This window comes from Phoca vitulina, unplaced genomic scaffold (assembly GCF_004348235.1).
Source record: "Phoca vitulina isolate PV1807 unplaced genomic scaffold, GSC_HSeal_1.0 scaffold56, whole genome shotgun sequence".
Lineage (NCBI taxonomy): Eukaryota > Metazoa > Chordata > Mammalia > Carnivora > Phocidae > Phoca > Phoca vitulina.
In genome coordinates this window covers 7401810-7418679 of record NW_022589759.1, presented here as the reverse complement: position 1 = coordinate 7418679, position 16870 = coordinate 7401810, and the positions used below count along the sequence as shown (strand labels likewise).

Genomic DNA, 16870 nt, shown 5'->3' with positions numbered 1-16870 from the left:
TCTGGGACCCGGATCAGTTTTCTGAAACTCTCCATTTACTGAGGTCTTCATCTGTAAAATGGGATAGTATCATTACTTGGTCATAAAGATCAAATGGATAATGTATGCAAAGTGATTAGCACATGGTGTCCCATAGTCAAGTTTGCATGTGTGTTGGCTATCGTCACTGGCTCCCTGAGGGAACAAATAGAGAGCCAGTGCCCCATTCTGAATGAGAAGCCCTCTCCAGCCTGACCCTCCCCTCAGGTCCCCTGTCTCTCACCTCGGGGGTCAGTGCGTTGTTGTCCGAGGTCTGGCTGGACAGCAGGATGTGTGTGAACCCCTCTTCCTTGCGCACGACAATGTCCCGAAACCTACAGTTGCTTTCATTCTGGCGGACGCTGTACCTGAGCCTCTTGTCAAAGACATAGTCCTTCTCTGCTTCCAGCTTCCTCTTCACGGGGCTGTGCAGGTTTAATCCCCCGTTGGTCAGAGCAGAGCCTTCCAAAATCAGATAACCAAAGTGAGAAACTGACATAGGAACAACCACACAAGAGGGTGATCACAGAACATTCAGGCTGGATGTGGCTGGGACCTCCATGCACCCTCTGTTCTTGGGTGGAGAAGGGCCCAGGGCTTAACTGCTTCATCTCCAAATGTGAACTAGGACAGAGAGCACTCTCTGTGGAGGGCCCCAAGGGATGACCCTTGATCCCCCTCCCACACATCTACCATGAGCCTCCGCCCCTGCTCATGCGCCTTCAGCAGCAAGGAACCCACTACTTTGAAAACTGATGGCCACAAAACAAAACAAACAGACCAACCAAAACACTGCAGCTTTATTCATAATCACCAAAAACTGGAAGCAACCAATATGTCTTTCACTAGGTGAATGAATAAACAAACTGGTACATTCATAGTGTGGAATATTATTCAACCATAAAAAGAAATTTGTTATCAAGCCGTGAACGTACACAAATGAATCCTGGATGCTATTTCTAAGTGAAAGAGGCCAGTGTGAAGGGCTATGCCTGGCACAATTCCCATTACACAGAATCAGCCAAACGATCAGTGGTTTCCAGGGATCAGGTAGAAAAAGAGGAGATGGAACGGGGGAAACACAGGGGATTCTGAGGGCGGTGAAACGACAATGATGAATGTGGGACATTAAACCTTTGTCAAAACCCAAAGAACTTTGCCGCACAGACAGTGAAGCTTAAAGGATGCAAATTAAAAAAAATAAATTTACAAGACTGGGGGAATCCAAGGATGGCACGCAGCGTGTGATCAAAGAATCGAACTGTATGACCAACGTGTGAAACCACCTCACCGAACGGGGTGGGAGGCCCTCGGCACCTCAGAAACCCTAGGAATGACTGGAGTCTGTAAAACTAGAGCCAAGATAGCCCATGAGAACGTTTGTGCTCCAGCTGGCGAAGCCCATTCCCATGGAGGTGGATGAGAGTTCAGATTCTGATACCATTATCCACGTGTGCTGGAACTGAACGGTTAAATGAATGGATGGCAGATGGTGGGAGCAACACTTCTCACAGTTGGAGTGGGAGTTTACAGATCAGCAAGGGGAGGGGGCTAGAAGGATCCATGTGGCTGTGGGTTCAGAGTGGAAGACATCAGGATAAACTCACGTTTAGCTTAACACAGATACAGACGGTTACATGCGGACATATTTACAGGTACATGTGTGTACGCAGGGCACTATACACACATGTATTTCCTCCAACTGTCAGCTGAGAGGGCCCAGAACCATCAACACCCCAATAGCAGCGAGCACACCGAGGGCCCAGATGTTGGTTTCTGATACCATTCTCAGTAAAAGGAATCAGGACTCCCTGAAGAAATGGCAGATTCCAGGCCTGGGGCAGGAAACACACAAGATAAGCTTGTAGTGGTGGAAAGGAAGGAAGTAGTAAAAAAATAAAAAATAATAATCTCTGCAGTGAAGAGACATGTCAAAAGGACAGAGGAGCCAACTGAAAGAGCTCCCAATGGCCAAATGTGCAACAACGTGAGCAACACAATAGACTAGAATTGCATTATAACTGAAAGTATAAAATCAATACCCATGAGTCCATACTGATGTCAGTAAATAATCAAATTCATAAATAAATGGGGGGAGAAGAGACAAATCTCCCATGCAGAAGAAGTCCAAACAGTTTCTGTAGATTCTCTGCCTGCAGAGAGGTGGAGCCTAAGTCCCCAGTCGTTAAGTGTGGGTTGAGCTAGTGACTTCCTTCCGCACCACACAGCATGGAAAGTTGGGGGGCAGGGGTCGTAACTGGTTGGTGGAGAAACCTGACTGGGGCAGATGGAGAAGCCAAAGCCCCTCAGCCAGGTGATGGAGACCAACATCAGCAGTGATGAATCACAGTGATGGCGTGTGCCCTCAACACAATGTGTGGTCTTCCCTCCCAAAAAAACCTACATCCCCCATTTCTAGGCATGAGAGAAAGATAGAACAAATCCAGATCGAAGGGCACTCTATGGAATACTTCATCAGTACATTTCAAAATGGTCAAGGTCATCAAACACCAGGAAAGTCGGAGAAACCATCACAGCCCAGAGGAGCCTGAGGAGACATGACAACTCACTGTAATGTGAGATCCTACATGGGATTCTGGAACAGACCATTAAGCAAAAACTAAGGAAACCTGAATAAAGTAAGGACTTCGGTTAATGACAACATATCATGACTGGTTCATCAACTGTAGCAAATGCACCACTCTAAGGTAAGATGTTAATAATGGGAGGGAGCTGAGTGTGGCGTATAGAGAAACTCTCTGTATTACCCTCCCAATATTTCCGTAAGTCTAAAACTGTTTTAAACAGTGAAGTTTACTTTATTTTAAAATTAAGTTAATAATAATAATTTTTTAAAGACCCCACAAAACAGTTCTCAGGCAATTCTGACATGCAGGCAGGTTTGAGAACCTGGACCAGTGGTTCTTACACTTGAACATGCATCAGGATCACCTGGAGGACTGTTAAAAATCCACCCGCTGGGCCCCACCCCAAACTGCTGCCACTGCTTCAGCAACCAGGCTCTGAGAACCAGGGTCCAGACAAATCAGGGGGTCATCCATCACTAGGCGCCTCCCTGATGTGCAGGTGAGCCCTCTGCTTGAACGCTGGTGAAGGTCTGAAGATCTTGTTGAGTGTCCCCATTGCTGCTGGGGGTGGTGGGTGACTGCCCCATGCAATCGGTGAGCTGGGCGCTGCAGGGAGGTAGGAGGAGGGGGTACAAGGAAACACAGAGAGGGACTTACTACTTGTTGGAGCCTTCCATTTAGTTTTTGGCAGGGATGCTGGAACCCAACCAGAAGCTGGCCCCCCAAAGCCCACCCTGCCCCCTACTTGGGAAAATTACTGCGTGGACAGAGTGAACATGCCCTGGTGGCTGATCCTCTGAGATCAGCTTATGAGTATCAAGAAAGAGAACATATATAAAAGACCTAGGACATAGTAAGCAATGTATGAATGGTGGCTCTTACTTGCTTTATAATCATTATTGCCTGGCTCAGCACAGAAGTAATCCAGCAATATTTTCTGCATGAACCCTGTCTCCCCAACAATACCGTAAGCATCTTAAGGGCAGGATCACGGTCACACACAACACAGCCCAGCATACCTGTGCACCAAGAAGTCCACGGGAATTATTCCATGACTCCTGGAGCCTTGAGTCACCCTGGGGGTGGACTCAGGTCCTTACTTAGCCTCGTGGGCCTCAGAATCTCAAGAACCAAGTCCAAGGCAGGGAGCAGGAAATGACTCCCCGGAAGGACCCCTCCTCCTGCACACCGGGTCCCCACCCAGGTGGGCGGCCCAGGCACAAAGTGGCAGAGAAGCAGCGGGGCCTGTGTTGTTGGGCAGCTTCCTTGAAGGCTCCTCCTTTTGTACTTTTCCATTACTCAAAGCAACTGGGCTTTGTCAAGCCCCACGATGCGGGTAAAATGATTCAATGAACTCCGGAAAGTAAACGCAAGCATTTAATTAAAAGGCTGGTGTAGAGGGAGCTGTTTCTTCAGGGTTAACCTCAAAACCTTCGGCTCCTCGGAAGAGCTTCCTAATTGGAGCTGGCCAGGGTTTCTGCAGCAGCCCGGGCGGATCCATGCCATGGCCTTGCTGGAAGAGGTTAGCATGTCCTAGGAGCTGCTCTTGGAGGACACCGGCTCCCGCCTGTGAGAAGTCAGAAGCTCAGGGCTTGTGCACGTCAGAGCCTTCCAGGTCTGGGAAAGGTTTGACCAAAATCCTCCCGCCCCCTCCCCCAATCAAGTCAAGGCACTAATTAACAATTGTATGAGAGAGGAGGACGGGAGGCTTACCTTTTGTGAGCAGTTCTCTAGGTTGTCTATAAATTTCTCAACAGTCCTACGAAATTGCCGGTCTTTGTCTATTTTGCAGGTAACGAAAAGTGAATAACTGGCTGGAAGTCACAAAGATTTTAAGTGGTGGAGCCAGGGCTGGAGTCAGCTCTCCCTCATTTTATTTGTTCATTTGAAATCTGATTATTTATCACCTCCTATGGGCCGGCTAGATGCTAGATGATGGAGATCCAACAAAAATCAGAGAGCTAAGGTCCCTATCCTCACAGAGTTTGCTTCGGGTCGGGGAGATGAAAAGTCAACAAGTAAACTATTACCTAAAATTGGGACACATGAGAAAATATCAAGTGACGTGACAGAGAATAATGGGGGCAGGGGTCTCTGAATTCAAAGCCTGTGGTCTTTCTACAAGAGCACAGGATAAAGCAGCCCCGAAAGGACCATCTGACCAAATAAACCACAAAACTATCTGAGGAAAACAGACCTCTTTATTCTCTATCAGGCCACTGGGCTCCCACCTCTGATGGTGACTTGAAGGATGTACCATCTCTGGGCCAAAAAGAGGAGGAGAGCCTCCTTGAGAGCCTGAATTCACATCTGAACCTAAGTGGCTAACATGGGCCCTGCATTTTAGGAGATTCTGAGCAAAGCTGCCCCCCAGAGACCCTCAGGTGCTGGCCTCACACCTAGCTGCCCTCAAAGCCTCTCCCCCTCTGTGGCATCATGCTTCCTGAGACTGTGGCGGGCTGACCGGGAAGACACCATGGGAACAGAACATGCTGGAAGCATGGAAGCTGAGGGCTTTGCAGCCAGAAAGCATGGAAATTCCAGCCCTGTATTTGCTAACTGGGAGAAGCTGGGAAGCCACATGAGCTCTTGAGCATTAGCCTCCTTGATGAGAAGATGGGGCTAACAGGACCTGCTTTTCAGGGTTGTTTTGAGTTCAGTTAAAGAACCAATAGGGGATTAGCAAGTGCCTAGCTCATCTTAGGCACTTCACAAACGTTGGCTGAAGGACCCCAAATCATTCCAAAAAAGAGGAATTAATTGCTGAGCGCTCCTCCTCCCAGCCTCTAAGGCTGAGGCACAGACCCAGGCCAGGATGTGGCGTTCCAGGCAGAGAGAGCTGACCGCCCTGTGAATCCATAAATCAGGGGGAAACCCAACAATGGGCTAGCCTTCAGCCCCCCACACACCTTCTCATGAGCTGCAAGGCTGGGCGGCTCACTCATCCACACTCTGTGCCCCCATTACCCATGTGTGGATTGGGAAAAAAACATTCCTGCCTCACAGGATTGTTGCCAAGTAAAGGAAGTGATGGCAGCTGCATTCCTGGGACAAAGGACAGTTTCCTTCCTTCTTTTCCCTTCAAACCTTCCCACATTCCTTCCTTCAGGGTAAGTACAAAGGAGTTTTTGACGTTAAGAAGGTTCCATAAAATCACGCTCTGACACAGCCCCTCTGCTCCAAACACGCGGAAGTGGCAGATAAATACCGGGCTCGCAAACAAGATAATCATCTCTGTGCGTGAGAGGCAGAATGTCGACACAAAGCACTACGGGGGGCTGGGGGCTGGGAGTGCTGGGCAGGAAGCACACTCAAGGGTGGCAGAGACCAGTATCCCACACAAGATGGGAGAGGGGACCCAGGCCCAGGGCTTGACCCCAGGGGATGGCCCGAGGCCCCCCTCTGTGAAGGCAGGCCAACAATAAGAAAACCACCTGCTGCCCACAGCCACAGCTTTGTTGGGAGCTCCAGGCCAGGTGGAGGCAAACACAAACTATCAGAGAGGGAGGCGGGGAAGAGAGAAAGCAAAGAAAAGCAAAACACAACTTTCCCTCTTAACACGAGCCTGTACACCAAAATTCCAAAACCTGCAGACATCTAACGCTTAGACACCAAGCCAACAAAATCAACACTTACGACATAAATTACTCCAAAGAAGATAAAATGAGTATCATGAAACAATCTGATAAGGACTTTAAAACAGGAATGTCTCGAATGCTCAAAGTGACAGATGAAAGGAAAAAAAAAATAGATTCACTGAAAATAAACAAGAAATTCTCAAACAAAAACAGAAGAAAAAAAAGGGTGGTAGTAAGGTAAAGAACAAATGAGAAGAAAAATGGCAAATGGGAGAAAAATATTTGCATATCATGGATAAAAGATTAAGATCCCCAGATTGTAAGAAGTTTTAAAGACAAGTCAGAAGGCCCCAAATTCCTCCTTTAACAAAGAGTGGACAGAAGATATGGGCAGGCACCTACAAATGTGATATGAAAGTAGCCCTTAAACATAAAACCTCAACTTTCTTTGATAATGCAAATTAAAATCCCAAAATAATGGAGTAAGAATTAAAACTATACTGAGACACCATTTCTCACCCACCCACTTGGCGAAAGTTCAAAATCCTGACACTCTGCTCTGCTAGAGAGGATGTGGGGAGTCGGGCATTCTCTTAATTGTGGGTGGAAGGCAAAATGGCATAAAAGCAATAGAAGGGAATTTGGCAACATGTGACAAAGCTGTTTATGCGCTTACTCTCAAGCCAGCAATCCAATTCTAGAAATGTGACATCAACATAAACCTCTAACAGTACAAAAATATATGTGCCTACGATGACTCCTTACAGCACTCTTTGCAATTGCAAAATATTGGAAACTATTTAAATATTGAAGCGTGGGTTGGGGACAGAAACTAGGGTGCATCCACAGGATGGAATACTACGCAGCTGTAAAAAAGAATGAACACTCTCTCTATGAACTAATAGGGAGTGGTTTCCAAAATATATCTTCAAGTGGAGAGAGACCAGGTGCAAAAGTACTTTACGTTTATTGTAAGAAAAAAAGGGAAAGAGATAAATCTGATTTTTTTTTTTCTCAGAAAGAAACACAGGAAGAATATACCAGAAGATGATGAAAATACAAGTGGGTACAAGTCATTTGGCAGGGAGAATAGAGGAGAAGGGGGAGGGGAGAGATGACACTGTTCTGAGTACATTTTTCTGTTTTAAGTCCTGTCAGTATATTAAAGCATGTCAAGAAAATAAAATCAGGGAGGATGAAGGAAAATAAACTGAATGCAAAAAGAAAGAGAGGAATCTAATCCTATCTCAAATGAATAACATAAGCACACTGGGGGAGGGTAGAGAACCAATATGAGTAACTTTTGAATGCAAAATTATGACTTATACACCCTCAAACAAACCCTGAACTCTCCCTAGTGGGTTTGTTTTCACAGCACTTAGGGTGGAACAACTCCAGAACTATTTTATAGGCAGTATAGGGTTGAGCAAATGAGTAAATGTGTGATGTTGTGGAGAGACAGGGTTCACTCGATGGAAGAAGGGTCAAATAAATATGGAATGGGGACGGTGAGGAAGAAATCAGTGGGATTGGAATAGAAGAAATTTGGATCACAATAGAAAAAACTGGAAAATGGATCATAGATTAAATTATTGTATCAATGTTAAGTTTCTGAAATTTCTAACTGTACTGTAGTGGCTTAAGAGAGTATCCTTTTTCTTAGAAAATACCCATACTGAATATTAAGGGATAAAGAGGCATGATGCATGTAATCCATACTCAAATGGTTCAGAAAAAGAATAATAATCTGTATATAATTTATAGTAACTTATCAATTATAGTAACTTATGAGTGTGTATGTACGCAAGTCTATATCTAAACATATATACACATACATATACATAAACATATGCAGAAAGGGCAAACATGATTAAAATGTTTTAAAAAACCCAATAAATGTGAAAAGAGCCTCTTTATGATGTTTTCTGTAAGTTTTAAATTACTTTAAAGCAAAAAGTCAAACACACTTTTAAAAACAAATATCCTGCAAAATAAGAATCAAACTAAAATTCCATTCATGGGATAACTCTAAGAAAAGAATATTTGAAGAGGTAATAGCTGAGTATTTTCTAGAACTTAAAAAAAGGGCAAGTTCTTAGTTTGAAAGAGCACTCTGGTTACTAAGCAAGATGAAGACACAAATGATAATGAAACCGCAGAATGTCACGGGTAAAGAGAAGATCTTAAAATGTAGCCTGGAGGGGGGGAAAAAAAAAATCACATTATCACAAAGGGTTTACAGACTGATAGCAACAGCGACAACACTGGCCTGGGAAGAAAAGGGAACTTCTGCCATCAGAATGCTAAGAAAACCAGTATCAACCAAGACTTTTATACCCAGCTAAAACAGCATTTAAAGGCCTGAGTAAGTGGGCATTTTTCAGATACCCAATGCCAACAGCATTTATCTACCAGAGTCTGAAGGAATTACAAAGAGAAGCTTCACCATGTAAAACAGTTAATTCAGAGGAACACATAGGACTCAAGAAACAAAGTTGGTCTTAAAAATTTTCAATATATGAAAAAAAATTTCATAAATGCAATCACTTGCTATGAAAATAATAAGCACAGTCTCTGGTGTTTAACAACATTGGGTGTACAAAACAAAAACAAGATGTCCAATGAGAATTTAAAGCCAAGTAGTATCCTCCTTGCTATATCCAATAGGAGGACATCCTATTTGTTTGAAAAAAATTCATAGTTGAGTATGTATGCTAAAATTTAAGAATACAAATACAATATGTGGCTGACTTCCAAGTCAGCCTAGTGCGAGGGAACCTATAAAATGTGCAGTTCAATAAAAAAGCTTCCAAATGTCAGGGAATGGGGATGGGAGAAGGAGCAGAGAAACAGAATGCAAAATAGAAAAAAAATCCAAATATATTAATAATTGCATTAATCTGCAAGAAGATTAGGTTAATATATTAAAAGATAGAGATGATCAGACTGAACAAAAGATGAAAGAATCCAGATGGGTGAAGGATTCCTTAAGGAGAGACCTTTAAAGACAGAAAAAGTCATCTCAGCTCAGCTACAGGGAGGAGGAAACTGGGCCAATCAACTGAGAAATGGAGGGACAACTCCAAAACTATCAAGAAATGTTGTGCAGCTATCAATCACAGGAAGGAAAGGTGTGTCAGGAAATGCACTGCAGTTTGTAAGATACACAAAGAGAAATAGAAAAACAAGGCAAGCTGCCTTGGGATGGGGGAGGGCAGAGGTAAAGGGCTGGAGGGGGCCACAGAGGACGGCACAGACGAGCGGTGGACCACAGGAGACTTCCACCACACAGTGTCAGCTTTCAAGAAACACGTCCAGTCCAGGCAGGGATCGGGGTCTCTGCCCAAATTCCCCACCAAGACCATGTCAAACCTCAGGTGCAGAAGGGCACAGGGAGGAAGGAAGGGAAAGTTCAGACAGATCACCAGAGGATCCCAACTGAGGGACGCACTATCCATGCTACTTCCACACTTACATGGTCTCTCTCAGGAACTCAGGCAACTCTTTGATTATCACGGGCAGCGGGGCTAGGAGAGATCTCTACACCTGCCCAGAAACATCCAAAATGGAGACTTCAGGGTCAGTACAGCCTCATCTTCAAAGTCCTTTCTCTCGATGGCTCACTATATGCAATACCTGTATGTTGTTGGGTACTTAGTATGCAATTCACATAGCTTACCTCATCTAACTCTAACACCAACCCTGTAAGACACAATTTTATCCCCATTTTACAGAAGAGTAAACCAAAAGCCAAGGTCATCATGCCAATCAGACAGTTGCCAGGATAGGGTTTAACCTCCAGCATCTTGATTTCAAACCTCATGCTTAAGTCAAGCACCAAGGCTCAAATCTAACACTAGTCCTGGGCCATCCCACTGGTGTTGGCTCTGCTTTTCTTTAAGAGCCCAGTCTTTACTGAACAGTGCAAGAAGGAAAATTTGGACATTAAACCTGGACAGGTGTCATGTGATGCTATTACCAAGCCGAGCTCATTTTGCTGTGTTATCATCATCTGTACACCTGCTTGATGCCCCCACTGAACTCTCTGGGGACAAGCCTGAGAGTTACTCACTTCTGCGTCTGCAGGACTGAGCACAGTGCCTGGTAAACAGCAACTGCTGTACGAAGTGCTCATCAGGGAAATGAATGAGTGAAAAACAAATAGAGCAACTCCATTGTACCACGTGCCAACTTCGTAATTAACACTCCTGACGTTGGGATGCATTCCATATTCATTTCTCAATGTGCTGGTCACACTCCCACACCTTTGTACTAGTCCCGTGCGTGGAAACATTTGTTTTTTTGAAATCAGACTGATCTTACACCTAGATGACTCATATCACACCTGGCCCTTCTGCTTCATGGCAGCCGAGCGAGATCTCACCTTTCAGAGACACCCAGGGAAACAACACAATGTCAGTGCTATGAATTTTCCTTCCCTTGCACAGAAACTAGTAACACCATTCATGGTCTGAGCCATCATAACACAGAAGGAAGAGGTCAAGAAACCGGATCCCCCCTCTGTTCTGTAATAACCATGTGCTAAAGGCCTCACTCCTCTCAAAGCTGCTCTGCTGTTACCTGCTTGGGAAGTCTTCCAGAGCAGCTCATCCCTCTTCTTGTGGCTGTTTGTACATCTTTCTTCTTTTACAGCCTTTACTCTCCCTTCTACCATCCACTCAGCACATAATTAGCGAGTGCCTAAGAGATGCCTGGCACCTGGGACATGGTGATGGGCAGAAACAGACAGGGATCCTGCTTTTCAACAGAACGTCCCGCCATGATGGAAATGTTCTATGCCTGCACTGCCGAATACAGTAGCCAATAGTTGCACATGGCTATTGAAATTTTAAAATTTATGTTTAATTTTCATTAACTGAAATCTCACCACATGTGACTGGTAGCCACCATACTGGACCGTGCAGGTCATCATGCTGCAAGATAATTATCTTGCATACCTTGTAAATCCTGACATACCTTTTCTGGACTGTCTGACTCCCACCTCAGAGTCATAAAGACAAGGGCCGTGTCGGTCATTCTTAAATCTCCAGGACAGTGCAGCCCAGCACACAGAAATGGTTCAGGCATTGCTGAACCCAATTAATGAGTGGATTAAGGAATAAGTGCTAGACATATAATAGAGGATCTACAGAAGTTTCCATCTCCTAACCCAAGGAGAGGGAGTGAGAAAAAGAGGCTGGAGAGCAGGATAGGGGTCTGCTACTGGCCCCATGGAAAGATGCAAGCCCAGGCATCACCCGTCCTGCCCATTCTCCCTACTATTCCAGCCGTGATCAGTGCCTCGGGAAGCAGATAGATTCACAGAGAGGAGGGATGGCTGGGACCACCTTAAGGGCAAGTCACACTGGACCACCTTCAGCTACAAATTATGGCAGAGGGGTGGGTGGTAAGAAGGCTTAAAATAAACAAAAGAGAAGACTCATCAGTTCCACAGTTGAGTGAAACCATCACTTTGTTGACTGCAGGGTTAGGGTTTTCCAGCTGCAGTTCTTAGAAGAGAAAGTGATAGTTCTCGTGCATGAGAGCCATTTCCTGGTCTGTGGTTGACTCACCCAAGATCCCTAAAGCATTGTGGACGGTTCTGACAGCACCCCGAGAGGGGAAGGCGGGGGTGGGGGGTGCAAGGTTTACACGTCCAGTGCATCGGAAGGAATCAGACCCAGCAGTTGGGGACAGCAGTGTCTTTCAACAGAAGCATGGCTGGGCGGTCAGGATCTTCAGAGGGGTTGAGGGGGGGGACCTGAAGTTGAAAACACCCTCTGTCACTGCACCCACTAGTGTCGTGAAGAGTTCAAAGTACCCAACCTGCCCCTGAACTCAATACGTGTGTGTTATTTCAAGCTGGTCACGGTCCCAGCCCCTAACTGTCCCCAAGTACAGAATCCCTGAATTCAAGAGCAAAGTCCAAATTGATGAATTTTTAAAAATCATACTTAGTCATGTTAGCCATCATCTGGCATGTTATAATGATGCCTGTTGACATGTCATGAATTTTAGGAAAGCTGAGGTTCCAACATTACTTAGAATTGCGGGGAGGGGCCTCCACAAGAGGCAGAGTTTGTCCTTGACTCACAGACCCTCTGTCTACAAGGCCATCCTTTCCCAGCTGCCTCCAGAGTTGACAGCAAGTTTAAATGAGAAATCTAATCCTTTCTGCAACTGGGATTTCTATTAAGGAGTCCACTGCGTATTCTCTTCCATAGCAAAGGACTACACAAAACACAGAAATGCAACCCAAATGAAATGCACTCTGAGAAATGGACCTGCGGTACCCTTGACGGGGGGCAGGGCTGGGAGGGGCAGGGCCGGGGGCGGTGGAGGGGGGAGCCCAGGCGTTTAATTAAGAGCCTTCAAGACAGCAGAATATTAAGGGAGAAGAAGCGTAGCAAGGAGGGCCCTCGCGGCAGATGGTGAAAGCAACTGTCAGAAAGACAAGGGAAAGGGGGTTGCTGCTGCAAAGAACCTGACAAAACATTAGCTCTCCATGTCACGTCCCCAGGAGAAGAGAGCGCAATGTGAGAACGCGGGACAGCCCGAGGTGGGGGGGTGACACTGACACAGTGAATGGGCGGGGCAGGGTGAATCTGGCGCAGGACCCACATCTTACAGCAGTGAGGGATTCCCACTTTCTCCCTTTTGTCCGTTCATGCATCCACTCCCTCCTTTGGCAGGTGTTTCTTAAGCACCTATAACAGGCCCAGCACTGCGAGGTGCTGGAAACACAGCTGTGAGCAGAATAGAGACCACACCTGCCCTCATGGAGCTCAGGATCTCATGGAGTGAAGGAAGCAGAGAGCACCTACATGATCAGGTTGTGACCCTTACACGCCGAGGTACGTGCTGTCCATGAAGAAATAGTGCTCTACGTGTGCAAACAAACTGGACTCCGACCTACACAGGGAATCGCTCTTTGGGTGAGCCACGAAGGAGGAGGAGAGGTCGATTGCCCACATGAGGGCTGGTGGGAGGGGAACACACACACAGAGCACAGGGAGACAGGTGTGGACAGGGCGCCAAGCAGGCTGGATCGGGTAGGCTCTGCAGGCCTCGCGGAGTGTGGGCTCTGCGAAGGACTTCCTCAGCCTCTTCCAGAAAGAATTCAAAAACACCCTCCTACTGCAGGCTCCACCTGTCTGGTTCTCCGGCCAACCCTGACAGCACAGGGAAATCCCTGGAGCTTCAGCCTCCCCCGCGGGGTAGACTACAATTGGCTGGACTGCCACATTCCTTGTGATATGGCTCCAGGCACCCACATGTGGATCCTTGGCTCTATAGCCCCGTGCCTTCCGTCAACAGCCCCACCATCCCTGCCTTCTTCCTGGCTCATTCTGGCTCCTTCTATCAGACTTCAACTTATGCCTCACCTCCTCCAAGAAGCCCTCTCTTTGGAAAACAGCGTGGAGGTGCCTCAGAAAATTAAAAATAGAGCTACCCTATGACCCAGCAATTGCACTCCTGGGTATTTACCCCAAAGACACAGATGTAGTGAAAAGAAGGGACAGATGCACCCCAATGTTCATAGCAGCAATGTCGACAACAGCCAAACTGTGGAAAGAGCCAAGATGCCCTTCAACAGATGAATGGATAAAGAAGATGTGATGTGGTCCATATATACAATGGAATATTACTCAGCCATCAGAAAGGATGAACATGGATGGGACTGCAGGAGATTGTAAGTCAAGCAGAGAAAGTCAATTATCATATGGTTTCACTTATTTGTGGAACATAAGGAATAGCATGGAGGACATTAGGAGAAGGAAGGGAAAAATGAAGGGGGGGAAATCGGAGGGAGAGATGAACCATGAGAGACTATGGACTCTGAGAAACAAACTGAGGGTTTTAGAGGGGAGGGGGGTGGGGGGGGGATGGGTTAGCCCAGTGATGGGTATTAAGGAGGGCACGAAAACAATGTTATACAAAAACAATGAATTGTGGATCACTACATCAAAAACAAATGATGTATTGTATGGTGACTAACATAACATAATAAAATAAAATTTTAAAAAAAAAAGAAGCCCTCTCTAACTCCCTGCCCAAGATGGCTTAGGCATCCCTGCCTATAGCTACTTCAAGATCATCTGCTTCTCTCTCCATGGTACTAGGAACTAGAGTTATTCGTCTCAATAGTGTCTGGTATATCACAGTCACTCGATGAGGACTGGATGAGTTAACATCTATTAGAAAGGAGTGATACGCACAATCTGTTAAGTGCTCTAAAACGCAAGTAGGAAAATACAAAGATCCAGTTAGAAAACCGGGAGAGGTTTGAAATAACAGGAGCTAGTATTTATCAAATGTCTACCCTAGGGCAGGTAATATTCTTAGGGCTTTCTGTGAAGGAGTTCACTTATTCTGTACCCTAGTCCCATGAGACAGGACTGTATCTGCCGTTTATGAATGAGGAACTTGGCCCAGAGAGGCTGAGCCACTTGCCAGAGGCGACGCAGACGAATGCTTTGGTCTACCCACCACACTGAGCGTTGGTGGCCAGACGAGGTTCGGGCCACTAGCAGGGAGAGAAACACCCCCAGCAGGAAAACAAGAAGAGGCTCACGCTCATTTGTAAACTGAAATCACAACGACGGAGCTTGGAAAAGCATGACGAAGACTTGGCAAGAACTAGGGTGAGCGAAAGGGTGTCTTTGGAGGCAGCTTAAAATGTCTTATCAGAGAGAGGACAGTCTGGACACTGGAAAACTCTGGGCAGCTCAAAGGGGAAGCAGATCCACATGCCTGACACAAATGGGTTTTTAAGTTAAAAGAAGATGTTCTCACCATTTCCAGTCTTTATTTGGATGTCACCTTCTCACCGAGGCCTCAGATTCTTGTTGTGTGTGTGTGGTGTGTGTTCCTTTTAATCTGAAGCCCACAGGGGCATCGCTCACTACGAGCCATTCCTGGAACGCCAAGTCAGCATCTTTGGAACCACTACAGATGTATCAGAGGCAGGCCCCAGGGGTGCTGACCAGAATCATGCCCCAGGACACAGGGAAACGTGTGCTGGTTTGAACTTAAATCGCTGCAGTGCCTTTTTTCCTTCTTAAAACTGTCATAGACCTCTGAGAGTGTTAGCATCGCTGGGCCTGGCACCACGCCCCAAGTCCTACCCTTGGCTCCCTGTGTCTCAACCTCTTTGACTGAGCCTCAGTTTCCCCATCTAGAGGCAAGGCCAATCATGGCAAACCTTGTTGTGTGGCTATGTTGTTCCACTGCTAACTCAGAGAAACGCTGAGGGGAATGAATACTATCCTGTATGCTGGACACAAAGAAGGAGCTCAGCCCCTCCAATATCATAATCATCAAAGAAGACTGGCCTTTTGTCCGAGTGCTGGGGGTGTGGGGATAAGCCATGGGCCTGGGGGTCCACCCCAACGGGGAGGAGGAGCTTTTCACCAAAGTTGGCAGGCTGATTTTCATTTCTGTTCTGAGACCCTCTGTAGACAATGCACCCCCTTATTGCTTGTACCCTCCAGGGGGGACAGGGTGGAGGGCGCTTCCACTGCTCACCCACTTGCTTGGGTTCACCACTGATGAATGGCAGCTTGGGAACAGTTCCTAAGACTTGTTTTGAGGTAGTCGAGGGGGGAAAAGAATATCTGAGCTGACAAGGAAAGTGATGAGTCGATTTCTGAATCTTGACATCAGATTCTCTGGATGCCAAAAATCAAATCCAGGAGTGGGGAACTGACCACAATGTTGATTTCCCCCTTGGACTCGCCATGGGTCAGGTGACAGTCAGATTTTCCATCCCCGTCTGGTGCTTTCGCTCCGAGGCAGCGGCCAAGTTGGAAGGTCTTCACATTACCCCGTAAGAGAGTTTTAAGTTCATTCATTAGCACCCATCACTTACTTGCCACACTTTGAAAGACAAACTGGACAAACCCCCTAGGCTGCAGTTGTTGCTGGTACTGGTTTGGAAAACGACCCACTTTTGAACCACAGAAAGGTTGGTCAGAGTCTGTGGGCCTGGGAGTGGGTGTCTAAAGTGTGTCACAAGGGGACCTGTACCAGGGAAAACAGATACCTTCGTTAACAAGAGGCCGCTGATGTGATTCACTCCGTGGCTGGGAGCCGCAGACCGTGACACTCGGAGCCAGCTTCCCCTCGGCCTCTTCCGGAGGCAGGCTGGGCACCTCAAGAAGCAGTGGTGATTCTAAAGGTCATGAACTGGGGTCATGTTCAGGACACGGAGTGCGAAGTTTCTTGAGGTCACAATTTTGAGGAAGTATCTGGGACTGTGAGCACTATATCCTTAAGTAGAATTGACCTATGATTTTCCTTGCTCCTCCCCTCCTTGTCTGGTTTGGAAATCCAGGTTACGCTCACCTCGTCAAAGGAGTTGGAGTGTCTCCTTTTTTTTCTCTTCTCTGCAATCATTTGGATAAGACAGGGATTATCTGTTCTAAAGTATTTGGTAGACTCGCCTATAAAACCATCTGGGCCTTGTGTGCCTTCTTCCTGCTATTTTTATGAGAGCTTCGTAATGATGGAGTTAATAATTTCTTTAATAGTTATGGGTCTATTCAGGTTTTCTGGTCGTCCTTGAGTTCATTTCCTTAAGTTGTATTTTTTTAGGGAATTGACCATCTTATCCACGGTTTCAAACTTAATGGCACAGAGTTAGTCACACTGTCTCAGGCTTAGGAGTCTATCCTTCCAGTAATA

The 16870-nt window shown here is 46.3% G+C and overlaps 1 protein-coding gene across 4 annotated transcripts in view; it reads right to left on the bottom strand.

Annotated features, from left to right (window-relative positions):
* CDYL2 (chromodomain Y like 2) overlaps nt 1–16870 on the bottom strand; it is a 316404-nt gene that overhangs the window by 28629 nt on the left and 270905 nt on the right. For all 4 annotated transcript variants that reach the window (XM_032389886.1, XM_032389888.1, XM_032389884.1 and 1 more), the window contains exon 3: nt 263–480. In XM_032389886.1, the coding sequence (XP_032245777.1) occupies nt 263–480 (218 nt within the window). The remainder of the gene's footprint in view (nt 1–262; nt 481–16870) is intronic.